This window comes from Oncorhynchus kisutch, linkage group LG7, assembly GCF_002021735.2.
Source record: "Oncorhynchus kisutch isolate 150728-3 linkage group LG7, Okis_V2, whole genome shotgun sequence".
Classification (NCBI taxonomy): Eukaryota; Metazoa; Chordata; class Actinopteri; order Salmoniformes; family Salmonidae; genus Oncorhynchus; species Oncorhynchus kisutch.
In genome coordinates this window covers 1,526,622-1,553,936 of record NC_034180.2, presented here as the reverse complement: position 1 = coordinate 1,553,936, position 27,315 = coordinate 1,526,622, and the positions used below count along the sequence as shown (strand labels likewise).

Here is a 27,315-nt window from a genome sequence, read left to right as displayed (position 1 = left end):
CTCTTTGTGTGAAAAGCTTTGCACAAATATTCAACAGAAGTATATATATTTTTTGCATAAGAATAGACTTATTTAAAAAAGGAGAAGTTTATTAGTGACACGTTCCAAAAATACATTTTCTACAATGTAGGTCGGTAACATAACAGAGTGGTAGGGGGGATAGATACAGGTATCGGTACATAGAGGTATCGGTACAATCAATGGAATGTGATAACATAACCAACAGGCATAAATTAATCTCTCGTCACCTCAAGAACTAGTAAAAAAAAAAAGGTAGAAAACTAAAACAACAAAAAGAAAATTCTACTAAATCAGCGCAGCTGCAGTATGTCAGTTAGTCCCTACTAGCAGGCCTGTGAATAGAAGGAATACAACAGGGAGAGGAGGATACCTAGTCAGTTGTATAACTGAAATGTGTCTTCCGCATTTAACCCAACCCCTCAATCAGAGAGGTGCGGGGGGGCTGCCTTAAATCGACACTAAGAACCTAGGTTCCCTTCTGGAATCTTCTAGATAGAACGACACGCTATAGTGAAGAAAAGTTCAGTCCTTTTGGGTTTTATACAGTAAATCATCATCATCATCATCATGTATCACCACGGTAACCCGTACAAAACAAACAGACGCTACGACTACTATACTGCTGCCTGCCGCTGCCCTCATTCTGACCACCACCGCCTCACAGCTTTAGCTTTTTCCTGCGGCCTCCTCGCGGGTCTGGGGTCCCTTCTCCCTTACGCTTCTGAGCCTGAGGAAGTGTGGGGTGAAGAGGAAGACAGAAACGGAGTGTCAGCTCAAATGATCATAAAAATCGTCACTTCATACAATAACGTCTGCTTACAACGGAATATTGGTTTAGACAAGACTATATAGTGGAAAAGAACATTGTGTGCTATTGTTAGTGTCGTGTGTGTGTGTCTTCCTGCACAGTGAGAGGACTGCATGACCAGAGAATTCAGTGATGGGCAGGAAGTGGAGCGTTGTGATCTTACAGAAGACTGACTCCGTGGTCCTTTCTTCTTCTTCTCTGCCTTCTCTCTCTCCTCCAGCTCCATGTTCTCTCGTTCAATCAGGGTGATCAGGGTGTTGCATCGCCTCTGGAGCTCCTACACACACAAGTATACAACCACAACATGTGTAATGTTTTGAATGAATGGGTATGTTACTGAAGAAGTAAAGACACATTTCCATCTACAGGTTGTACTCTATTGATTCTACAACAAAGTTGTACTTAATTCCACTGTCGGCCCAGGGCCACTCCGCTCACCATGGCGGTCCTGGACTTGAGGAACCAGTCGAAGCGAAACTGGGGCGAGTTGCGGATGCACTGGCGCAGCTCGTCGTAGACCGACTCCTTTTCGAAGCCCAGCTTGTGCAGCATGCAAATGAGGAAGCGGTCCTCCTCCTCCGTGTAGTTCTTCCCCTTGTTGGTGCCATACGAGATCCTCAACTGGTGGAACGGTGCCTTGTAGCGACCAATCTACAACGAGGGAGAGAAAAGATGTCCTTCAGGGTGTATGGTAAGCCTCTGGTAGACATGATCAGACACCAGCTCCAGACACATACCTTCATAAGGGTTGGGAGGGCCCAGACACATTCCTTCAGAAGGGTTGGGAGGGCCCAGACATATACCTTCATAAGGGTTGGGAGTGGCCCAGACATATACCTTCATAAGGGTTGGGAGGGCCCAGACACATACCTTCATAAGGGTTGGGAGTGGCCCAGACACATACCTTCATAAGGGTTGGGAGTGGCCCAGACACATACCTTCATAAGGGTTGGGAGTGGCCCAGACACATACCTTCATAAGGGTTGGGAGTGGCCCAGACACATACCTTCATAAGGGTTGGGAGTGCCCAGACACATACCTTCATAAGGGTTGGGAGTGCCCAGACACATACCTTCATAAGGGTTGGGAGTGCCCAGACACATACCTTCATAAGGGTTGGGAGTGGCCCAGACATATACCTTCATAAGGGTTGGGAGTGGCCCAGACATATACCTTCATAAGGGTTGGTAGTGGCCCAGACACATACCTTCATAAGGGTTGGTAGTGGCCGAGACACGTACCTTCATAAGGGTTGGGAGTGGCCGAGACACGTACCTTCATAAGGGTTGGGAGTGGCCGAGACACGTACCTTCATAAGGGTTGGGAGTGCCCAGACACATACCTTCATAAGGGTTGGGAGTGGCCCAGACACATACCTTCATAAGGGTTGGGAGTGGCCCAGACACATACCTTCATAAGGGTTGGGAGCGCCCAGACACATACCTTCATAAGGGTTGGGAGTGCCCAGACACATACCTTCATAAGGGTTGGGAGTGCCCAGACACATACCTTCATAAGGGTTGGGAGTGGCCAGACACATACCTTCATAAGGGTTGGGAGTGGCCCAGACACACACCTTCAAAAGGGCTGGGAGTGCCCAGACACATACCTTCATAAGGGTTGGGAGTGGCCCAGACACATACCTTCATAAGGGTTGGGAGTGCCCAGACAAATACCTTCATAAGGGTTGGGAGTGCCCAGACACATACCTTCATAAGGGTTGGGAGTGGCCCAGACACAAACCTTCATAAGGGTTGGGAGGGCCCCAGACACATACCTTCATAAGGGTTGGGAGTGGCCCAGACACACACCTTCATAAGGGTTGGGAGTGGCCCAGACACACATCTTCATAAGGGTTGGGAGTGGCCCAGACACACATCTTCATAAGGGTTGGGAGTGCCCAGACACATACCTTCATAAGGGTTGGGAGTGGCCCAGACACACACCTTCAGAAGGGTTGGGAGTGGCCCAGACACATACCTTCATAAGGGTTGGGAGTGGCCAGAGGTTTTCACAGCTGTATCGATCATCTGATCAAAATAAAAAGGTCTTGGCTCCCTAATGTTGTTCTTGTTAACGATGACCTCACTGAAATGGCTTACCTTTGTGTCCAGTGCTTTCTTGATGCTGATCCTCCTCTGGATGCGGGCCTCTCCCCTCTCGATCTGAGCCATGATCTTCTCAATGTCCTGCAGCTCGTTGCAGCGCTCCCAGAACACAGCTGTGTGTACACACACACACACACACACACACACACACACACACACACACACACACACACACACACACACACACACACACACACACACACACACACACACACACACACACACACACACACACACACACACACACACACACACACACACACACACACACACACACACACACACACACACACACACACGTTTAGATCATAATACTCTAGATCTCGGTCATACACTTGGGAGTAATGTCCACTAGCTATATAAGAAGAAGATTCAGATACATTTCCGCAATTTGAAAAGAAAAATAAGGGATTTTTTTCTCTTTTTTTCTTACCGGAATATTCAATGACTTCCTCTGGGGTTTTGCCCTCCACCTCTCTGGCGATGTTCTCGATGTCGTCTCTCCCCCACTTCTCATTGGCTTTGATGAACTGGTTAAAGTCACGCTTGTTCCAGATGGTGAAGCCCTGTGGAGAGATCGATGACAGTTTGTAACGACACAAGCCACAAATGCTAACATTTGTCTCTAGTTTGTAGTTGAAGCCATTAAAGAGTATCTCAACTGAACTACATGTAGTTCTATAAATATGACGGAGTAGGGCGTCTATGATGGAGTAGGGCACTATGATGAATGTCTAGTGTTTAAGTTGGAGGTCTTGTTTCAGCCAATTACCTGCGAGAGGAGGTTCTCCTTCTCCTCCAGCTCCTCCTCTGATAGGCCCTCGGCCTCGTCAATCTTGGCCTGCTCCTCCTTCTGGTGCTGTGCCGAGTTGGGCAGTTCTGGGTTACGAGGAACCTGGAGAGATAATGTATATCACATATATACTTAAACACTCAACAGATACATCCCATTCTAAACCAAACCCAACTGTGTTGGTTTGAAACTGCAGAGGAGATCCAAAATGTCCGCTGTCTGATGGAACATTATCACACTGACGGCGTCATAATTGACCACAGAGGAGGCTGGTGAGGGGAGGACGGCTCAAACACATATACACCATTCCAGCCATTAGTATGAGCCCATCATTCAATTTTAAGTGGCACCTACCATCACTGATGTACCACCAGTTACACTAGTAACAGTACATGTTGTACCTTGTAGCCGATAGTCTTCCTGTAGAATAGGATCTCTTTCTCCAGCAGTTCAAACAGCCTTGGGGGGAAGAACTGGAAGTCCTGCACATTGGGCTGCTTAGGTGGACGAGGAGCCTGGAAGAGGAGAACAGGAGTTTTAGTCATGGAGAAAGATGGCCTGGAAGAGGAGAACAGGAGTTTTAGTCATGGAGAAAGATGGCCTGGAAGAGGAGAACAGGAGTTTTAGTCATGGAGAAAGATGGCCTGGAAGAGGAGAACAGGAGTTTTAGTCATGGAGAAAGATGGCCTGGAAGAGGAGAACAGGAGTTTTAGTCATGGAGAAAGATGGTCTGGAAGAGGAGAACAGGAGTTTTAGTCATGGAGAAAGATGGTCTGATTCAATCCACACTGCTATCCCAGTAGCGTGCGTATACATAGCCAGAGGCCGGCGGTAGCGAGGCTTACCTTGGGTGCTTTGGGCTCGCTGACACGCAGGGCCTCTCTGAAGTAGGCATCCACTGCGTAGTTGGCCTTCCTCTCCCTCTTGGGTGGCTCGATCCAGTTGGTGACCACCTTCTTCTTCTCCCTGTAGTCCTCTCCTTCGAAGGTGTACACACTGTTGTCGGACTCCATGGTGAAGTTCCTCAGGGAGCTCTCGCCCATGGTGTTCATCTTCTCCTTCAACTCCATGGTCTGTCAGATACAAACACAGAGCAAAGCGTTAGCATCTAGCTACACATTGCTAATGTGTTTGGCCTCTAGATACTGCCATATCAACCAACATATAGCAATGCTAATGCTATCACATATTATATAAATGATCTGAGTACAGATAAATGCTAATGCTAGGCCCAATGCTAGCGCTAGGCCCTTGTCCGTCTGCGTTCTGACCTTCTTTTCGCCTCGCTCCAGGATCTCGTCGATGTCATCGTCGGTGATGTCGCTCTCCTTGGAGGCGAAGACGTGCGTGGCGCCGTGCCGGATGATAGACAGCATCTCGTCCTTCCCCAGCTTGTTGGCATTGGGATCCACTAGCCTTCCTGCAGAACAGACACAGTAGACAAGTCAGCCAGTTGCATTGCCAATTGACTTCAATAGCGTAGGTTTGAAACTCGGAAGAGGAGATCCAAAATGGCCACCGGTGCAGTACCTTGCTGGATGACGATGGAGTCCAGTTGGAGCTTCATCTCGGCCCGCTCCACGATCCTCTCCTCTACTGTGTTTTCCGTGATGAAACGGAACACACGCACCTGCTTCTTTTGACCAATCCTGTGAGCTCGGTCCTGAGAAGAAAAGTTAAATGAACCAATCAGGTAAGTGTCTAACAGTTACCAGGTAGAATCATCTTGATCAATTAAGTTACTGGTGAGAGATTCTATTGAATGTAAGCTCGCTTGTTGTGATATGATTCAAACTAGGGGGAATTGAACATGTTAAATCTGTAGTGCAAATAGTAATAGTAAAATGTCATATAAAAGACTGACTAATTAGTCCACTAACATGGGTGAATGAGAGGTACTGACCATGGCCTGTAGGTCGACCTGAGGGTTCCAGTCTGAGTCGTAGAGGATGACCACGTCAGCTGTGGCCAGGTTAATACCCAGCCCTCCGGCCCTGGTGCTCAACATGAAGATGAACTTAGGGCTGTCCTCCTCATTGTACGCGTTGATGGAGATCTAGAGGAACATGGAAAATGTCGTGTTTAATGAAGTGTGTTCAAACTGCAACGAGTTAAATTGTTTGAATTTACAAGCCATTTATTAGCCTGGTCCCAGATCTGTGGGTGCTGCCCTGCCAACTCCTATGGTCAATGTCACACCAAGGCAGCACAAACAGATCTGGGACCAGGGTAATAAGCCAGTGCCGTTAATGAGATCCAGGAGTGGGAGTCATAGTCGTACCTGTCTCTCCTCATGGGGCGTCTGTCCGTCCAGGCGACAGTAGCCGAAGTTGCGCCACATGCAGTAGTCCTCCAAGATGTCCAGCATCCTGGTCATCTGGCTGAAGATCAGCACACGGGAGCCTGGGAGAGGGAGGGGAGTTCAAAATGGCCGCCAATCAATCATCCACCATGCCTACACTGCTGCAACTTTAACATAGTAGTTTGAATCACAAAAAGTCTGAAATAGCCTTTACACAACACTGTCTCCATATCAACTTTAGAGTTGAAAGTGCCAAAGAGCCACCAAACAGGCCATAAAAACACAAATTTTGTAACGGGTCTTAGTGGGGAGTCTTTCGTCCACCCACCCTGAGCCTTCATCTTGGGCAGCAGCTTGTCAAGGACGGCCATCTTGCCGCTGTTGACGGCCAGGTGCAGGTCGGTGGTGTAAGGCGGGCCGGGCTCGGCCCCGTCAAACAGGTACGGGTGGTTGCAGCACTTCCTCAGCTGCATCAAGACGTTGAGCAGGCGCATCTTGTCCATCTTCCCTGCAGAGTTCAGGATGTCTATGTCCTTCATCAGGATCTTGGTGTACCTGAGGAGAGACGGGACAGTGTTTTCAAATGCACGTTATAGTGCACGGGGCTGAAGAATTAGTTTGGCAGGGAAAGGGCATACGTTGACTGTGTGTGGGCTACTCACCATTCTCTCTGCATCTTACTCAGCCCCACGTACATCTTGATCTCTTTCTTAGGCAGCAGAGACTTCTCCACCTCATTTTTGATACGACGCAGAAGGAAAGGACGCAGTACCTACACACACGTACACAGAGAGAGAACAACCAATGAAAGGTAAGGGAAGGCCCCATAACACTATTTGATAAAAACCTACATGGATACATGTTTAGTTCATTAGGATCCCCATTAGCTGTTGAACATGCAGCAGATACTCTTCCTGGATCCACAAAAAAAGTTAGACAAGAACAACACAAGATGTTACTACATTAAAATCAAAAGTAATACATTGTCAAGGCACCAAGAGACAAAAATACTATTTACTCACTATTCATATATACACAGTACACATTCATACAGTACAGTTAAATGTAAGGAAGTGTTTCAGATACTTACAGTGTGAAGACGTTCCACCAACTTCTGATCCCCCAGGCAGTTGTTGGTGTCAAACCATGAGTCAAAGTCCTTCGAGAGAAAAACAAAAAGTTAATTAATGGAGGGCAATTGTCTGTATGTTCAACAATTTGTCCCCCTCAGGTACATTAAAGTTCATCCTGTTTTATCTGCCTCTTACCTCTGAGGAGTTGAAGACGTCTGGCAGCAGGAAGTTGAGCAGGGCCCAGAGCTCGTGGAGGTTGTTCTGCAGCGGGGTGCCGGTTAGCAGCAGACGGTTGGTGGTCTTGAATTCACGCACTATCTCTGACAGCTACAGCGCAAACATACACAGGTCAGACAAACCATCTAAGAGTATTTTGTGAGTTGAGCCAATTGACGTTTCGTTAGACGTTGACGTTTCACAGATTTACATTTAATCAAATATGTATACAGTGTGTGTCAACTTTAGAAGCTCCCGAACCTTTGACTTCTCGTTCTTGATCCTGTGGGCCTCGTCGATGACCAGGTACCTCCAGTTAAACTTCTTGAACACGGCCTTCTCTATGATGAGCATCTCGTAAGAGGTGACACACACATCCCACTCCCCTGGCAGCAGCACATCTCTGATCAGGGCATTCTGGGGGGGGGGGGGGGAATACAGGGTTATCGGTGGGGCACAAGACCAAAGCCCCAGCAACATCACCAGTCTAACTTCTGTAGTGCGGTACTACAAGTTATTGAAAAATGACTGACTTGCATTGGATTGCATTATGCAGAATATCCATTAGGCGTCTTATGTCGCAGGAAATCTACGTGTTACGTTTTCATTTGCAGAAGGAGATAGAGATGAACTGACTATTTCCATGACAACATTTCTTCCCAATATGGAACATTGGAAAACACATAAGTCTCAACACTGTCCCACAGTCACCACCCAATGCTTTCCAGCTGATCTACCGCAATCAACATGCGCTGTTCATTTTACATTAGAGAATTCATGTAGTCTGCTGCTGCTCATAGCTCACCCTCTGCTCTCGGTCTCCGATGAGGCAGACTGCTTTGAGGGAGGGGACCCAACGTTTGAACTCGTTCATCCAGTTGTACAGGGTGGACTTGGGCACCAGCACCATGTGAGGCCCGGGGATGCTCCTGTAGTGCTTCATGTACCCCAGCAGAGAGATGGTCTGCAGGGTCTTACCCAAACCCTGAAGGACAACAGGCAAGGTGAGTGTATATATAAAAATAAAACACAATAATTTGAATACCGATTTTTAGCATGAATGGGTATTTGGATGCTGTTACTGCTGTTGTCCAGGAGTAATCTTCATGAGTCACACACACACCAAGAGATATGCATGTAGAACTACCGGAATACCAAAATATTTTTCACTTTAGTTTGAAACAAGAACCTACCATTTCATCAGCAAGGATCCCGTTGATTCCGTTCTCGTACAGAGAGATGAGCCAGTTCAGACCACGGACCTGGTAGTCTCTCATTGTACCCCCTTTTACAACTGTTGGGAGATAGATACAGCACAACATACTCAGTATTGCACAAGTTGACATACTTCCCATTCAGATATGGACTATAGTAGTCCCGGTCAGGACTTTGCTACATGAAAGATGCACTATGCAGAAGCCATTTCCTGTTTGCCTAAATTCTAATAGTTCACCTAATTTCAGTCAGTGACAAAACAAGCAAGTTTAGTGCAGAGAATCTTTGTACCATCTAAACCATTGTGAAATGTATTTTCCATAACTAAAACATTTTGTATTTTCAGCTGTTTGAAGCTGGTGTACAAAACCGAAAGTAAAAGATGCTAAACTAAACCACGGATAGCATAGAAAATGAGAACCTAGAACAGATATACCGCATCTTAGACTTGCTTTCAATGAGAAGGACAGATCTATAACACACATTTCTATGAGAATTTGGTCGGGTCGCCCAAGAAGTTATATATTGTAGCTCTAATGAGTAAAACCATGTGACTGCTTACAGGAGGGAGATTCGTCAAAGCGGGTGCAGACATTGGTGGTCTTGCTGCTTTCGCTCAGCAGCTCTTCATCCTCTTCCTGCTCTGTGCGACGATGGCGGTTACTGTCAAAGAGAGAAAGGGGTACCCGCAATTCATCAGAGACAGCATATCAAATGCCCCACACGTACACCCAATGTACTCCCACGGAAGACTGACGAATCATCGGGTCAAGTTGTTCTGCGTGTTGTGTTGTATACTCACTCTCCGACCGAGAGGAGATTCTGTTTCTCGTCCTTCTTGACACGAGGGCGCCCTGGCTTCATCTTGAGTGGGGAGGTGGGGGTCTTCTGGGCCGCGGGTTGGATGAAATGGGCAAACACCTCTGTCTGCTTCAGTAGGTACTCAAATCTGTTGGTCCGGTCTGATGCCTACACACAGAAAAGCAGTGAAACTTTGTGAGCAACAAATTACATATTAAAACTGTAAATGAACATCTAGCAGTGTGCCATTACCACTTTCTCCTCATAGGCTGGCGCTGTAGATGAAGAGGGGTCCTCATCTTGGGCATCCTGTCCGGCTTCAGAAGACTCCTCCTTGCTGGCCTCTGACGCATCATCCTTTTCCTGGAAAAGAGGAATGCAACGCCACTTTCAAAACAACTGGGAACTCAGAAATCTCAGACTTCCGACCCAAGTGCCTTCAAGATTGGGGAACTCAAAAGAAAAAACCCATTTCCGACTGGGAAAAATATTTTGAATTCCAGGTTCCAAGTTGGAAACTTCTTTCTAGAGCAGTGTTTCCCAACCCTGGTCCTTGAGTACCCCCAACAGTACACCTTTTTATTGTAACCCTGGACAAGCATACCTGGTTCAACTTGTCAACAAGCCCTAAATGAGTTGGATGAGGTGTGTTTGTCAAGGGGCTACAACAACGAATCTGTTGGGGGTACTCGAGGACCAGGTTCGGGAAAAACTGCTCTAGAGCTCCGACTTCCCAACCTGAAGATCACTGACGTCACGACTTGACTGGGACTTCCCAGTTGTCTAAATGTGAGATAAGCTGCACAAGTATACAGAGGATCGAATGCAGCGTCAAACAGATGTAAACAACTGCTACAATTGTATAGAAACCCTTGATGCGTATTCAAATAAAGTGTATCAGGTGTATCGTTAGCTAGCATAGTTAGATGACTGTTTATTAAACAGGCTAGCTGATAGCTCTACTATACAGTACTGCGAGACACACTCTCCGGGAAGATGGGTCGGAGCTGTTGATTAACGTTAGCTAACGACGCTAATGCTAGCTAGCTAAACAACTCGAGCTAGCAAAGACAAAGTTTGTGATGGCTCGCTTTGGAAGTGACTTTAGCATAATCTAAAAGTTGTTGAGCAATTTTTTCTAATGATGGGCTCAGAATTTGTATTATTATTATTTTGTTCAGGCTCACCTCCACTCCTCCGGTTTCTTCAAGTTCAACTGCTCGCTCTTCCCGCAGCTCCACGCCGTTTCCAGTCTCGGACATTGCTACCGAATTTCTTCCTCGATTTAAATCGATCGTCTGTTTATTCGATTACTTCGTCCGCCTATAAATGGCAGATATGGTTTTCAAAAACTTTATTTCAGAAAATACGCTGCTATAGTCCTACTGTTTATTATGAAAGAGACTGGCTGGCTACAAGTGATTCATTCGCTAGCTTCCTTTCCCCGCTACCCGCGTTCTCAAAGGTTCCGCTTTGTCTCGCGAGACTTTCGGAGCGTGGCTGCGTGTTTTCCCCCCGAAATGCAAAATCTGCACAAATTTACAAGTTATAACCCATCTGCTATATCTACCAGTCTAACTGCTATGCCTATCCAATGGCTATGAGCTCAGTTAATGCGTAAAAGAAGTCCGTGGAATAATACATTTCGTTTTAAGTCATTACAAACCATTGTCAGTATGTTTATATTTGTATTTAAACAAACCTGTAATTCACAAAAAGTTTATATATTTTATTTTATAGTCGCATTTTCGTTCTTTATTAAACAGGCAATGAGATCGTCAACAGCAGAAGACTCCTAGAAAAATTCGTGGTCCATCGGAATGACGTTTCTGCAGGGCTTTTAAATTAGCTGATTTTATAATGTCAAAATAAGAGATGATTGAGCTGTTAACCGGCGACTAATGTCAACTGGCATTTTATGATATTTTCATCGGATGCTGGTGTTATGAATTATATTGGTACGTGATGTTTGGGAAGATACATTTCTGCTAGCTAAGTTAGTGACATCTCCGGCCTGCTTTGTTGCAATACCATACACAGCTAACGTCATGCTAGCATCGCTAGCTAGTTTGTTAAAGAACGAAAAAAAGTTTGTTATCCACACATGTTTTATTTGTGCATCGATGCCTTTTAATCTAAGTTAATTTGAATTCGATAACATGCCGCTTGTGGTTACTGTAACTAGCTCAATGTGTTAACTTGTTTAGCTAGCTAAGTTAGCTAGCTTTGTGATGATAAGGCAAAGCATGATGCTTGTTGTTTTTGTTTACCTGTGGCTAGCTTCATAGCCGTGTGATATTGCTATGCTTATACAACTTTTCAGTAATGGTAAAAACGATTACAGTTTGTTATTTACAAGTTGTTGACCGAATCATACGTCTAGCTAGCTAGCTGTGGTAGACATGCTATGAAGAAATGGAAAGCTAGCCAGAATAAGTAACTGGTCACTAATGGTGGTTGATGTCCTGCTCGCTCTCGTCTTTTAGGTGTGGACTGCTCCCTGATCTTTCCCCTCACAGCTATATAGATCGCCTGCCATCATGGACAAGATTCTAGAGGCGCTGGTTAGCTCCTCTCACTCAGTCCCAGTGAAGAAGGCCATCGTGAAGAAGGTAGTCGAAGCCGCAGAGAAAGAGGTCACGGCGGAGCAATGTCAGGCCCTGTACACTCTCACCACTCGCCTCATCTTCTTGGGCGAAGACGCCTTCCAGAAACAGGTGGGCTTCCAGGTGCTGGAGGCCTATGCCCGCTACCACCGTGCTGATTTTGAGCTCTTCTTCAGCAAAGACTTTGTCCTGGGCCTGTTACAGCAGGGCTACGGCCCCCTGGACCGCAAGGACCCGGCCGTGGTTGACTACATCCATGGCTGCCTGCGGCTGCTGATCAGCTGCCCCTCGGTGCTGGATATCTTCTCCATCATCCAGACAGAAATCCTAAGGATGGTGTGTGAACGGCCTGAGCCAGCCCTGTGCGCCCGTCTCGCCACCATGCTCTCAGACTTCATACAGTGCATCCCCCGGGAGAAGACGGCCATTTTGTTCTGCCAGCAGTTGGTGAGGACCATTGGGTACTTCCACTGTCCTGCCAGCCAGGAGCGGGAGCTGAGGGAGTACGTGGACCAGGTGACCAAGGTCAGCACGTTGCTGCAGAACATCTGGAAGGCGGAGCCGGTCACACTGCTGCCATCTCTGCAGGAGGTGTTCGCTATAATCTCCTCCACTGGTGAGACTGAGGGAGGGACCACCACACACAGTCACAGATGAGCACACACGCACAACTTGCACTGTATGTGTCTATGCATCAATGTCCCATACAAGTTGGAGCGGCAGGTAGCCTAGTGGTTAGAGCTTTGGGCCAGTAACCGAAAGGTTGCTACATCGAATCCCCGAACTGACAAGGTAGAAATCTGTCGTTCTGCCCCTGAACAAGGCAGTTAACCCACTGTTCCCAGGTAGGCCGTCATTGTAAATAAGAATTTGCTCTTAACTGACTTGCCTAGTTAAATAAATAAAGTTTTATAAATCATTTGAACAAAATGAGCCGTTTCAAATACAATATACATTTTTACTGTACAGAAGTAGAGTACACTATAGTATTTTCTAATGCAGCCACTAATTTACCTCCACCTTCGCCCACCTGTGGAAAAATGAGGAATGTCAGGCTTGTTAGCACATGCTTGAGACTTGGAACAGTAACTTCTTTGTCATTTTAATGATCCAGGGTGGTGGAGAGTTCATGCACTGCTCAATATCATACTTGATATGGGTCACTTGGTTAGGGTAGAGGTTGTAAACAAGACATTTGAATACAATTGGGGCATATTTCATAAGCTGTGACCCCCCCCCCCCCCCCCCCCCCCCCCAAAATCATCAGTCAATTATACTCAAGTTTTTTTTTGTGTTCTGCACAGACCCCTCCTTCGAACCCTCCATTGCCCTAGCCAGCCTGGTCCAGCACATACCTCTCCAGATGATCACAGTTCTCATCAAGAGCCTTACCACCGACCAGAACGTCAAAGACACCAGCATGACTCAAGCACTCTGCAGGTCACTGGGTGCCTTTTACTGTGTTTTTTCATTAGCTAAACTGAATAAATGAATCCGTTGTATTTGCAGTGTGTATACTAGATGGGATGTAGTGATTTAATAGGGCTTTTCTGCCCTTATTTACCGTTCTCTCCATCTCTCTCTCTTTCCTTCATCAGGATGATTGACTGGTTGTCTTGGCCTCTAGCCCACCATGTGGAGATGTGGGTCATTGCCCTGCTGAAGGGACTGGCTGCGGTGCAGAAGTTCACCATCCTCATAGATGTCACCCTGCTTAAGATTGAACTGGTGGGTAGTGTACTGACCACCATTACCTCAGCAGGGTGTGTCAATGCACCAATGAGCTAAGATGGTAGTTACACATGGTAATAGCAAATACAGTACTCTATGAAGATGGGCAGAAACTGCTTCTCCAATAGAAATCCCTGATGACACTTTAGGTGATGTCATGGCGACGTTGGCTAGCTAAGCCCATGCTCAGAAACATGTCATTGTGTCGAACAGTCGTCTAGGCACTCCTTCGATATAAAGTAGTATTTGACAAAAATGAAAATGTGTCAGTTTGTCACTTTCACAAGGTTGGAGAAATAACATGTTCAACAACTGGTTGGAATCTAGGCTGTGACTTTAGATTTTGAGACAAGTCACAACGAAGGAACAATTTTTCACTTCTCTCATTGACCCCGGCCTGATCTGTTTCGCAAGCGTTCCCGGAAGTCTTGCGATGTTGCGCCTCTGGGTTTAGAAACTCTGTGGTGATGGCATCTATAACTACATATTAACTTCAGTTAGAACTGATGAATAGATGATCACATGAACGAAAATGTGTTCCTGTAGTTTGGTCATTATGGTGTCTAGCTATATCACTTCTGAATTGTGTGTTTCTGTGTCAGTGTGTGTACAATACATATGCTATATGTTTTATCTTTGTGTGTAGGTGTTCAACCGTCTGTGGTACCCCATTGTGCGACAGGGGGCCCTAGTGGTTCTCTCCCATATGCTGCTGAGTTTCCAACACTCTCCTGAGGCCTTCCACTTGGTAAGAAACACACAATACAACTCGTTCTATTGCGCACCGCATGTCTTTCCCTCCCTCATTCCCCCTATTTAGCTGAAATACCTTCAGGCTCCATTAAACTCCATTTCCCAGATGCACTCTCCTCTCAGCAGGGCTCTTCCACTAATGAGGTGTAAAGTGTTTAAAGCACCAAGATGGTCCTTTAGTTGACTGGTGGTGGTTTCATCTGCCATGATTGTCAATTCCTTTTAAAAGGTTGATTACATTTAAGTCAGTGTGACCCCCCCCCCCCATGACAAAAAGGGAGGTTTAATGTAGCATGTGAAGGTTGATGTTTTTACCAGTCACTACATCAGTGTGTTTAGTGCTATTCTACTGCTATATGCAGTGCCTAGTTTCCTACACTGCACCTTTCCACCTTGTAACAGATTAGAACAGATGTGATGTGCACATGACCAAGAACATCATGTGTACCAGCACTGACTTTGCTGATGAGGATAAATTGACGTACCACGACTGTGATATGTTGGTTGTCTCACCTAGCTAACTGTACGTCTGCTAAACGACTTTACTGTAAATGTTTGTCTACAATACGTTCAATGTGTGTTCCCCAGGTCGTGCCACACATAGTGGACCTGGTTCAGAGTCTGAAGCATGACGGCCTGCCCACCAGTAAGGCTTTCCTGCTGCACTTCACAGAGCTCGTCCACTGTATGATGTACCAGTACTCTGGCTTCCCTGACCTCTACGACGACATCCTGGAGGCCATCAAAGTAAGACACCTTGACAACGAGTGATCACACGAGTGTTGCCCTTTTTTTTAATGTATCAAACATTTACTGTCCTTATATTATGATCCACCTGACATTGGGGGGGGGGGGGGGTAGGTTTACATTATTTATGTGACCAACTGAGTGTTTGTGGTGTCGTGAATGTCATTATTGATGGATGGACCTTCAAAACTCGGACAGTGTACAATACTACGCAGCTCGTGTAGTAAATGTGGTGTATGTAGTGTCTGAAAGCTGTCTCCCTCCCCTCTAGGAGCTACCTGGGCCTGGTGAGGAGAAGATCAAGCTGGTTCTGAACCAAAGTGCCTGGACGTCCCAGTCCAACTCGTTTGCCTCAGGCCTGCTGAGGCTGCCGGGCAAGTCTGAGACGGGCAAGACTGGCCTCATCAACCTGGGAAACACCTGCTACATGAACAGTATCATACAGACACTCTTCTCAGCCACAGAGTGAGTAGTGGATTTAGTACACACACAACTACACGTTGCATTTATATTGAGTTGACCGCATGGTTAACAAAGCTGTGTATATACATTCTGACTTGAATCCTCTCACAATAGAATGATATAATGCTGCAATATTTATGTAGGAAGTTCTTATGAAATGCTCTGCACGAACCTTCCTATGGTCCTGTCCCAGTTTCAGGAGGCTTGTCTTATCGTTACGTCTGAATGATGCCACTGCCAACACACTGATGAAGAAACTGCAGCTCCTCTTCACCTTCCTCTCACACACCCAGGTTTGTCTCCTGCTGCTGTTAGTGGCCATCAGGTTTTTCAATGGAAATGACTATGGATCCATCCCTGACGTTTCACTTGGTGTGTGTATTCGGTGAGTGGTCATTCAGTTTGTGTGTGTCTCTCCTGCAGAGGGCAGCGTATGCCCCCAGAGTCTTCTTTGAGGCGTCTCGGCCCCCCTGGTTCAATGCAGGATCCCAGCAGGACTGTTCTGAGTACCTCCGCTTCCTCCTGGACAGGTAGTACACCATCTAGTAGACTGCAGGAGCACCCTACAACTCCTTCCTCCTGGACAGGTAGTACACCATCTAGTAGACTGCTGGAGCACCCTACAGCTCCTTCCTCCTGGACAGGTAGTACACCATCTAGTAGACTGCTGGAGCACCCTACAGCTCCTTCCTCCTGGACAGGTAGTATACAATCTAGTAGACTGCTGGAGCACCCTACAGCTCCTTCCTCCTGGACAGGTAGTACACCATCTAGTAGACTGCTGGAGCACCCTACAGCTCCTTCCTCCTGGACAGGTAGTATACAATCTAGTAGACTGCTGGAGCACCCTACAGCTCCTTCCTCCTGGACAGGTAGTATACAATCTAGTAGACTGCTGGAGCACCCTACAGCTCCTTCCTCCTGGACAGGTAGTACACCATCTAGTAGACTGCTGGAGCACCCTACAACTCCTAAAACCTGTATGACTCCAGGTATAGATGGAAAGAATGTATGTATAAATCTAGTGTTTTGAGAGAAGGATTTTAAGATTTCATGTTCACTCGAATGGGTGTTATTGAAAAGGACAGCTCCATTTATTATGCTGTTACATTCATTTGCATGTTGTATTTTTGGTTGAACTTTCTCTTGTCTCCTCGTGTTCTGTTGCCAAGGTTACACGAAGAGGAGAAAACTATCCAGGTTCTCATGTCAGCCAAGCCAAATGTTGTCTCCCCTGGCAACGGACCGAGCAACGACACCGGAGGTGAAACCTCTGCGGAGGATGCCGGAGTGTCACCCGTGGCCCCTGTGGAGGGGAAGTCCGAGGGGAATGATGAGAGGACGCTCATTGAGAGGATGTTTGGAGGCAGGCTGAGCACGGGTATCCGCTGTATGACATGCAACAGCGTCTCGGAGAAAGAAGAACCTTTCACTGACTTATCCCTGGCTTTCTGTCCCTCCTCCACCTCCAGCCCTCTTCAGACCGAGGGCCCCTCAGAGGAACCCCGGGGCCCCTGCCAGGGGGCTGTCAACGGGGGCAGCGAGGCTCCCGAAATAGGCCCTTCTCCCAAACCCGTCACGGCCTCCACCACCGGCGTCCATTTTGTTCCAGGGTCCAGCGAGCCACCGCTGTCTGTTCCTGACCTGGTGGACTACTTCCTGGCACCAGAGATCCTGGACAAGGAGAACGCCTACTTCTGCCAGAAGTGTGGCTCGCTGCAGCGGGCAGAGCGGGGGATGAGGGTGGTGGTGGCGCCCGAGTACCTCATCCTCACGCTGCTGAGGTTCTCCTACGACGCCAAGTGCCACGTGCGCCGCAAGATTCTGGACAACGTCACCATCCCGCCGCTCATGAGACTGCCCGTGCACGCCCCTCCACCCAAACACTCTTCGTCCTCTTCCTCGCCACCATCCTCTCCACTCCAAGTGGACTCGCCCGAGAGCAGCGAAAACCTGGCCAAGAAACTGAAGCCGTCACAGAGAGAGGAGGAGGAGACTGGGCTAGAGGGTGACAACGGGATGGCAGGAGGAGAAAGTGAGGTAGGGGTGTGGCCGGCAGCCCGGTTCCTTCCCTACGTCCTCAGCTCTGTAGTGATGCACTCTGGGATGTCGTCGGAGAGTGGCCATTACTACTCCTACGGCCGCAACCTCAATGGGGCCGACGGAGCCCAACACCACCTAGCCAATCCCCTCGCCCTGGGGGAGGATCCTGGCAACGGGCAGACTGAGCCCATCGCACACACTTGCTCTGGGTCGACTCATCCCAAACAGGAAGTGGAAGAGGTGTGCGGAGGCCAGGCGGCCGGGGATTGGCTGCTGTTCAACGACAGCAGGGTAACGTTCACTTCGTTGGGGTCGGTTCAGAACGTCACAAACCGTTTCCCCAAGGACACGGCCTACGTGCTGATCTACCGGAAACAGGACGTTACGGGGGGGCAAAACAGTACCGGGGGAGTGACGGCCAATGGCATGAGACTGGGCTCTGAACCTCCGCTGCAGAAAGAACTGATGGACGCCGTCACCAAGGACAACAAGCTCTTTTTACAGGTGAGAGAAGAGGGTGTGAGGAGTTACAGTATAGTGAATGAGGTGTTTTCTGTTTGCTCGTGTTTATCCAAGGGCTCTACTCAATTTCATTTACAGTATGTTCATTTTTGGTTTGAAACCTTAAGGAAATCGTCTCTTTAGTTATCAGAGCAATTTTTTGTTTCATCGAATGAACTCTTAAATTGGTGACGTGTAAGCAGCCTCTTCCATTGGCTTTACAAGTAGGACAAGCCTCACCTTTGACCCCCACCCTCTTAACCACGAGGGCAACAACCCATATTATAATAATCTACTTTCATCTCTCTCTCAATGACCAGTTTTAGATAACAGAGTAGCAGACGGGTGAAAATCCGATTCACTCCAACCAATTATCTCTACATAAAAATCCCTCCTGTGTCGGCGCCTGTCATTTCTGTCACTAAATACAGGCCAAGGAGGGGTGACGCAGCCATTAGCATAACCGTTTAGTGTGATCCTGACCTAAATGATGCATCAGGCTATGCTAATGTATTGGCCCAGGGAAGTCGACTGTGTTCACTTATGATCACGCCAAGCCTCCAATAACCTTCCTCTAATTGCTTGATTAGCATGGGACGCTGAGGTGCATGCCTATTTACATTTTAGTCATTTAGCTCTTCTGCTGAGCAACTTACAATTAATGCATTCATCTTAAGATGGCTAGGTGAGACAACATATCATAATCGTATCACTACATTTTCCCTCAACAAAGTAGTTCTCAGCAGGGGTGCAACTTTCACTGGGGATGGGGGGGGGCATGCCTCCCCCCACACACACTCTGAAATTGCATTTCCCCCCCCCCCCCCAGTTTTATCATTGGAATGTGATACAAGGCAACAGTGTGCTTTAGGACCATGCGGTCGGTAGGCTGTTTGGCGTGTTTACCTGACTGGATACATTTTTTTATAAATGATGCCCCCCCCCCACACTTCTAAAACCAAAGTTGCGCCCCTGGTTATCAGTGATGGTGGGGAAAATATATATATATTTTTTTGTGGGGATGGCATCGGAATGTCAGACACGTTTCCGTATTCTTCAGGGTATTTCTGGTAATGTCACGCTTTGCTCTTCTCTTTTGGACTTGTTTTTGGAATTTGTCCTTTCAATTTGTGCCCATGTTCAAAATTTAACAGGACCCTGTTTTCCATGTATCCATTGATGGGATTAAAGTAGTTCTGAACAAGCTTTGATCAAAACATGTTGCAAGTATTCAGAAAGCCAACCATACACATGTTACACATTTCCCTTGTGCTTTCAAGATGCAATTAGTCAAGTGAAATTTCATGAGTTGTTAATCTCTCAAAAAAAGAAGACTTCAACCACACATTTGCAGTAACCACAAGAGGACAGCAGAGCTGCATTGTCTTGCTCAGACAGAATACCCAAACTCCTGGGTCATGTTCATTAGGACAGGTAACATTTTTAAACCGTTCTGCATTGGAAAATTAAACTCCAGGTAGTCCCTGCCTGTTTCTATTTTCTTCCATTTGGTCCCTAATGAATGACCCTCTGAACAGTGTTTTAATGGTCCCGAACTCCTTTTGTCCAATAGGAACAGGAGTTGAACGCGCGGACCCGAGCTCTCCAGGCGGCCTCTGCCTCCTGCTCGTTCAGGCCCAATGGACCAGACGACAACGAACCCCCGGGCAGCTGTGGTCCCTCGGGGGGAGGAGGAGGAGGTGGGGGGTTCAACACTGTCAATAGACTGGTGTTCTGATGGAGGAGGGACTGGGAAGAGTGAGTGAGAGACAAGTAAATATAGCACTGAAAGACCACTGGACTCTATATATGAGAGACATGCACAGAGAAGTCTGGTTGGCTCCTCATCCAGTGGATGGTGAAGCACATATGAAAGTAAAGAGAGAGAGAGCGCTGAATATCTTGGAGGGAGCACTTGAATACAGCGCATAATGTACACACCCACATGGACTTAAATCCAACACACAACACTGAACTCAACACTGGACTCAACCTTAGTGAGGGTCTTACCTCTCATGTCTGGCTCTGTCGTTTTATTATCGTCCATAACTCACAACTTTCTGCCTCGGGACAAGCTAGACCTCATAACCTTTTCTGGTTTGCATGCATTTCTCTTTTTCAAGCGGTGGGTTTGATTTTTGATAAGGAGATTCATTGATGTGTACTTGTCATAAGACATTTTCATATGCAATAAAATGTACAGATATGAGTGCGAAAGTATATTCAATAAACATGGAATATGATCAACTAATGCCATGAATACTGTATACAAAAAGTTTTAGATGCGATTAATCTTTTAATACAATGTGTGTGTTAATTGCATGCTGAACGTTTGACAACTTTCTTAAGGTGGGGTTATGGTTACTAACATTGACTCTATAATTAAGTTATTCATTCAGGGATACTTTTCTTTCGTTGCAGATTTTGTGCCTTTTGTTAGATATTATTAAACCTGAATTTACAAAAAGACTGACTGGAAAGACACAAACCTCAGCCTTGCTGTACAGTGTTTTAAAGTTATGTACAATACATGATTTTCCCCAATATTAAAGATGAAAGGGTCTTGTTTGTGTCTGCCTGCTCTGCCAATCTAGCGCTACCTACAAGCCCCCCCTGGTGAGTTTTACACCTTCATGTTTCACATTCTCCCACAAGTGTCATTTAGATGCTCTTGTATTATTGTCTTCTCTGAACACACTGCAGTAGCTAGCTATCGGCCGTATGAATGCATGGCTGTGTTCAGCTTCATGTGTTGTCAGTGCCCAGTCTGCCCACACACAATCAATGCCTCCTACCTTTTGTCTTATTCAACATTAAAATATTGTAAGTTAGGGTTGCTACGTGTATTGTTTATCTTTTCATGGCATTCCTCCGCTGTAGTCATACTGAACATTACATGTACTGGCTATGGTTCTTAGGTTTGCAATTGGACACTTGATGTTTGAGTGAATCGTAAGACTGGTTTTGAGACACTGTTAATGATTGAATGTCCAGACATTCACCTTTGGGCGATGTTCCCATCTAATGAAGCATGTTGCTGTGATACAGATGAACGGCATGCTAAGTTGCGGTAACATTTCCTCTGCCAGTGTGGATGTGATTTCTTCAGAGAACCTAGAGGGGTTGGGTAAAATGCGGAAGACAAGTTTCAGTTGAATGCATTCAGTTGTGCAGCTACCTAGGTATCCCCTTTCCCTAGATCAAAGACAAAGCAGAGTGGCTTTGAAGCTGTAGCCAAGACCACCTGCTTCAGGTGTGGTGCGTTTATTACTGCTGTGGCATCTCAATGTTTCTCATGCACAGTCCTGGCATAAGGTCAATTACCGGTGCTCTTCTATGCCCATAGGTGAATATGTTTGAGTAAGACTGAAGGAGTGTCCAGGAAGAAGGAAATAAATCCGTTCTCCTTGACAATCTTGTATAATACCACAGGTCGTATTCATTAGGCACCAAACGGAGGAAAACATCCTGAAACGGGGAGGTACTATCTGAAAATGTACGTAAAAAAACCCTCATTTTTGTTTTACGTTGCACCACATTGTGAACTATTTTGTTACGGTGTGCCCTAATGAACATGACCCGGTAGAGAGATTTATAGGAGTAACAGAAGGGAGAGTTCACGGTGATGTCAGACAGACCTCCCATGGGAAAGCCTCATCATTCAAATTACCAGCCAGGATAGGTTTCCTTACCCAGTGGAAACTGACCTAAAACCTCTTAGACGGGGCCCGACATGTTATAGAACCCTTACCCTCTCCAAAAGGATAACGAGAAGCATCTTTATGTAATGGGTCTTAAAACAGTAGCATCAGACTTGCAATAGTGGCACTACATGAATAGAGAATGGTATGCAACGGTTGACCCTATCAGCACACTTGCTGTTGCTAATGGCATAGCCAATATGTGTAATGTAGCAATGCAAGCTTGTGGTTTGTAAATGGGTGATTTCTGTGCTATTCGGTATCCCTGCCATTACGTTTACAACACACTGTAGTAGTAGCACTGTAATCGCCTCAAAAAGCATTTGGGAAAAAAATCAATGGCACTCAATTATTAATTGACCGACCCATTTGCGTTTCACTTGTACAGTTTTGTAAGGACACATCAAAAGTTTTATAGAGCAATGGCATTCCCTGTAAGTTACACAACTCAGTGTTGTATGATATCAAGTGTGGCCTTTTTTTGATAGCACCAGAGCAGCTTCATCAGCAGGTTCAGATTGCCCAAATATACTGAACAAAAATATAAATGCAACATGTAAAGTGTTGGTCACATGTTTCATGAGCTGAAATAAAAGATCCCAGAAATGTTCCATACTCACAAAAAGCTTATTTCTCTCAAATTTTGTGCACAAATTTGTTTACATCACTGTTAGTGAGCATTTCTCCTTTGCCAAGATCATCCATCCCCCTGACAGGTGTGGCATATCAAGAAGCTGATTAAACAGCATGATCATTACACAGATGCATCTTGTGCTGGGGACAATTAAAATTCACTCTAAAATGTGCAGTTTTGCAATGCCACAAATGTCTCAAGTTTTGAGGGAGCGTGCAATTAGCATGCTGACTGAAGGAATCTCTACCAGAGCTGTTGCCATATAATTGAATGTTAATTTCCCTACCATAAGCTGCCTTCAATGTAATTTTAGACAATTTGGCAGTGCGTCCAACCGGCCTCACTACTGCAGAACAAGTGTAACCACGCCAGTCCAGGACCTCCACATCCAGCTTCTTCACCTGCAGGATCGTCTGAGACCAGCGACCCTGACAGCTGATGAAACAGGAGTATTTCTGTCTGTAATAAAGCCCATTTGTGGGGGGAAACGAATTCTTGTTGGCTGGGCCTGGCTCCCAAGTGGGTGGGCCTATGCCCTCCCAAGACCACCAATGGCTTGATTAGGGCCTAATTAATGTATTTCAATTGACTGATTTCCTTATATATTCCTTATAACTAACTCAGTAAAATTGTTGCATTTATACCATTTTTCAGTATTGTATGTAGATTTGCCTGGCTGCACTTTTTAGGAGCAACTTTTTCAGTCTATTGTATTTACTGCCATGGTGGCAAAACAACTTCCCTCTGGGAACATGAAGTACACTACAATTCAATTCAATTGAAGTTATGAAATACTATTATTGTGGCGGTGGGCTTTAAAATGGATGCTATAACCCCTCTATTATTGCAGAGATTTCAATGTGATAACAATGAAGGCAAAAACCAACGTGGGATGAATTGATGAGCAGCTAACATCCCCACACATCACAAATGCATATTGTTTGATCCCTGTTTTGAATGTTTTTATTTTTCTGTGGTTGGTCTCCACCCACGACACGTCAAATGCAATTTGTTTTAATGCCTTTCTCATAAAAGTTTAAGTCCCTTGCAAAAGCATGAACTCTGGAACCACTCATTTAAAATGTAATTTAATAAACATAATGCCTTCTCTGTCTCCCACCATTCCTCTCTCTTTTTCCATTTCATTCTATTGGGGACCATGAAGTTGGGATTTATGCTCCTGTTAAGTTCCCCAGTGACTAGCATGGCTCAGCAAAATGCCAGTGACTAGAACTTTTACCACAGCAATATCTTTCTTTCAGCTCTATGGTGTCACAGACCCATCTTGAGGAGCACACAGTAAAAAGGAAAAATTATCTCCCAGGCTGAATAGTATTTTAGAAGACGTTGACAAGTAGGATCAATAGTATTATGGATGGTAGACTGACAAATGTACTCAATTGTTGTCCTCACTGGTTGGGCTTGCCTGCTGTATGGAGCTATGCTGTGACAAATATCTTTAATGGCTATGTGAATGTTTAAATGGATTAATATTAGAATGTAAAGTCTCACTCACAACTGGGTGGGTCATGACTGTACTTAGTTGTGAATCTGCATATGATTAATACATTGTTTGAATGTTATTGTGTTGCTTGAGTCATACATTGAAATGTAGGAAAGTCAATTAAGTCAATTAAGAACAAATTATTAATTACAACAACAGTCTAGGAACAATCAAAATGCCCAAATATGGATCCTGTGCTTAGTTCATAATTGGATTGAGAATCCTGGCTCTTCCACAATCATTGTTTGGTTATAATCTGCGTTTCAAGTGTACTACTGCTGAGGTACTTTAATTGTTAACTGCCTTGTTCAGGGGTGGAACAACAGATTTCTACCTTGTCAGCTCGGGGATTCGATCCAGCAACCTGCCGGTTACTAGTCCAATGCTCTAACCACTAGGATCCCTGCCGCCCTGTGATGGCTGTTGTGCACAATAATAGTTATTAATTTGTTTTAGTAAGTTATATGAAAAGTTCATATTTATTTTGGTACATCAGTTGACTATTTGTTAATCACAATATTGACCTTCATGTGTACTATGCTCAAACCCTACTCGAGTTTTGTTGTTTCTGGTTTTGGTGCTCACACTTACACACACAGATATAATGTAATGGCAATCGCCAACTTTCTAATTGTACGGTCATTTCTACGCTGTCCTCGAGGTTGCATGACTTCGAGCGCACAAATGGCGCGCATTGTGGTAAGTGTAGTTTCCACGTGCACATGGTAGGAGAGGTCCTACATTGAACACTGGAATGCAGGTTCTTTGTTATTCCGTTCAATCATAAGAAAGCCATATTTTCCCCCGGTATTCAGTCAGATGGGTGTAAATCTATACTAACCTTATGCAACATTTTTTAAAATCAAAATGCGGTTATTTGTTTTAGGGGGAGAAACGCCAAACAATTGAGAACTACATGTCCCATGGTGTGTTGGTTAATTTTTCCTGCACGCCGCCTCTCCCTCTGCCTGCGTGTTGCAAAGGAGGCTGTCAGGCCGAGTTCAGGGAAAACACAGAGTTGCCTATCTGTCAATCATAATTAGCAACCACAGGGAGTGAAACTGGGAGGAAGGTCGGTGAAACGCTACGTTTTTGGGTGAAAAGGCTTTGTACTTCCCGTGAAACAATTATGCTTCGGAAAGGAGAGGGAAATAAGTATCCTAGTGTGCTTAAAAATATTTGATCTACTTTGGAAGGAATTGCATAAAAGCGCGTTCACTGAAAGCCAAACTCGGCGAGTTTCACTTGCAAGCAACTATTCTGCTTGGAGTACGAAACATATCCAGAAGGTAACCACGGACGCACGACACTTTGGGATTTAATTTGGCTATTTAACACACTTCTTGACAAAAGTGGTTGACACATTTCAGAGGACTGTCTTAAAGTCGCTGTTGGTTACTCGCAGCGCAGACTAGGAGGTGTGACGGTATTTATCGCTTACCCAACTCCTAAAATCTCAACCAATGCGACATTCATTTTTTTCATATTATTTTCTTCCATTGACCGCTCCCTGTCAATATTTGCAGGTTCACTCAAAACAATCTCGGCCCAAACATCCAGACGGCGAGGAAGAAAGGAGGAAAGATGAGCGGGGGAGATGTGGTGTGCTCGGGCTGGTTAAGAAAATCTCCTCCAGAAAAAAAGTTGAGACGTTACGTAAGTCTGAGCTTGATCATATTCTTGTCTTGCTTTGGATCCTTACCACAGAGCGGATACATTGTAGCTATGCAAATGTAACACTTTCGATTATTTCGAATTTGCGTACGTTGCCTCGCTAATCACCTCCCCCAGCTGCACAAAGTTTATGCAGCATCTCGAATCTTTGTTTGCTACAACAAAACTATCGACAATTCATGAATAGCAAGAAGTGGATTTAAAATCCGATTGTAGTATTGTCAAGTGACAATGGCCTCCTAGGCTACATCTTGTTGTGATGACAGCCTGCATGCTGTTGAGCTTTTCAATGATTTGATGCGAATTCCAACACGGGGCCTATTTCAAAGCATTCATGAAAATGGTCCTATACTGTGCAACATTCGCATTCTAAGGCAAGGCAGCTGAAATGCTCGTCTAAGTCATAGCATAATAGTTTATGAGCACATGTTTTAATGTCAAAATCCTAAGTGTAGGTTTGACTAATGTAGGAATCTAACAAACGGATCACGTTGACAACTCTCACAATGTCGGGAATGAATTCCAATTGACTTGTGTTCTTAAAAGGAATGCTTTTGAAAGCAGTTTCTGGTTGTCACAGGAAATGAGAATGTTCAGTCTTCTCCATAGTCTAGTCTATGTAGACTATGTAGACTCACGCCACCTCGATACCGAAGTGACTTTTTTTTTTGTAGCAGGTTAGGAGAACTTACGCATCAGTTTAGGAGACTGAGGTTAAGGTTACCAAAAATGCTATGCTAACCTGCAACGACAATCACTTTGTATCAAAGTGGCGTGAAGAGTGTCCCATGTAGACTCGAGACTTGGCCTACTTACGAGACAGGGAGGTATGCCCATATAAATCAGTACAGTATTGAAATGATATGAAAATACATTTCAATCACAGTTGCATAGCTAGAACACAGTTATGCAAAATAATGGTTCTCTCTATAAATCACACACTTCTTTGGAAGCTGGATGTCATTGTTGATAGTCTTACATGACCTTTTTTTTTTCCTGAAAAGTATTACCATTTTCACACCCATAATGAAATTGCCACCCTGTATATGTCCCCTTTCTTTACTGTGTGAATCAGTGGGTGAATCAGTTGGCTGTATATTAGTTCCCATGATATTGGATCTGTTATCTATCCAAAGAACATCTATCGCCATTGTATTCGTGGGCCCTCTATCAGTTGTATTTGCTCCTAATCTACAAAGATGGCGTGTTAAAGAGACTGCACACCACAACTCTGGGACACAAATGACCATTTATAAATGAGTCTTGCTGTGTCCAAAAGGCTGTTAAGTGTTGTATTTGTGGCTTATTGGATATCTCTATTGATGTTTGCATTAGGAACTGGACGGCCCTGCGCTCTACATGTTTTCGCAGCAACCACAGTTCTCCTCAACCGATCTCTCCGAGAGAATCTCGATTGTATACCCCTCGCGTCCTCAAAACCCACTGGAGGCGAAGGACCTCTGGCTTTCTCAGCCAACGGGTTTTGAGAAGGAGGCGGGGCAAGAGGAGGATGTGAGGAGTATGCAATTGAGATTCTCCCAATGTCTCTGGTTGGCCATACTGAACCAAGGCATTGCCTGCCAAATACCATTCCTTCTGTGCTCCCTCCACTGATGCTATGA

At 45.5% G+C, this 27,315-nt stretch overlaps 3 protein-coding genes across 14 annotated transcripts in view; 2 read left to right on the top strand and 1 right to left on the bottom strand.

Moving 5' to 3' along the window:
- Nucleotides 1–71: 71 nt before the first annotated feature.
- LOC116374662 (SWI/SNF-related matrix-associated actin-dependent regulator of chromatin subfamily A member 5) lies at nt 72–10,825 on the bottom strand. The gene is made up of 23 exons (XM_031828350.1): nt 10,525–10,825; nt 9,590–9,700; nt 9,339–9,505; nt 9,099–9,199; nt 8,515–8,615; nt 8,127–8,306; nt 7,583–7,738; nt 7,301–7,432; nt 7,123–7,191; nt 6,695–6,804; nt 6,361–6,587; nt 6,012–6,133; nt 5,634–5,786; nt 5,261–5,393; nt 5,002–5,150; nt 4,576–4,803; nt 4,132–4,245; nt 3,710–3,832; nt 3,371–3,503; nt 2,932–3,050; nt 1,268–1,480; nt 993–1,106; nt 72–748 (listed from the first exon to the last, which is right to left on the bottom strand). The coding sequence occupies exons 1-23, from the start codon at nt 10,597–10,599 to the stop codon at nt 680–682; spliced, it is 3,099 nt and encodes a 1,032-aa protein (XP_031684210.1). The 5' UTR covers nt 10,600–10,825; the 3' UTR covers nt 72–679.
- On the top strand, nt 10,536–20,743 carry LOC109886434 (ubiquitin carboxyl-terminal hydrolase 38). 2 transcript variants are annotated; one of them, XM_031828349.1, is made up of 12 exons: nt 10,876–11,007; nt 11,104–11,295; nt 11,824–12,559; nt 13,248–13,383; nt 13,542–13,671; nt 14,321–14,422; nt 15,016–15,174; nt 15,446–15,639; nt 15,830–15,929; nt 16,060–16,166; nt 16,809–18,183; nt 19,754–20,743. In XM_031828349.1, exons 3-12 carry the CDS (start codon nt 11,878–11,880, stop codon nt 19,916–19,918), a joined length of 3,150 nt encoding a protein of 1,049 aa, XP_031684209.1. In that variant the 5' UTR covers nt 10,876–11,007; nt 11,104–11,295; nt 11,824–11,877; the 3' UTR covers nt 19,919–20,743. The 2 variants fall into 2 exon arrangements, with proteins under 2 accessions (XP_031684208.1, XP_031684209.1); XM_031828348.1 differs by having other exon boundaries at nt 10,536–11,295.
- A 3,904-nt stretch (nt 20,744–24,647) lies between these two features.
- Nucleotides 24,648–27,315, top strand: part of LOC116374658 (GRB2-associated-binding protein 1) — a 68,317-nt gene continuing 65,649 nt past the window's right edge. For 2 of the 11 annotated variants that reach the window (XM_031828334.1, XM_031828333.1), the window contains exons 1-2: nt 24,934–25,437; nt 25,546–25,675. In XM_031828334.1, coding sequence (XP_031684194.1) covers nt 25,604–25,675 — 72 coding nt within the window. In that variant the 5' untranslated portion in view covers nt 24,934–25,437; nt 25,546–25,603. Of the gene's footprint in view, nt 24,719–24,933; nt 25,446–25,545; nt 25,676–27,315 lie in introns of those variants that run through there. The other 9 variants (XM_031828330.1, XM_031828331.1, XM_031828338.1 and 6 more) reach the window with 9 other exon arrangements.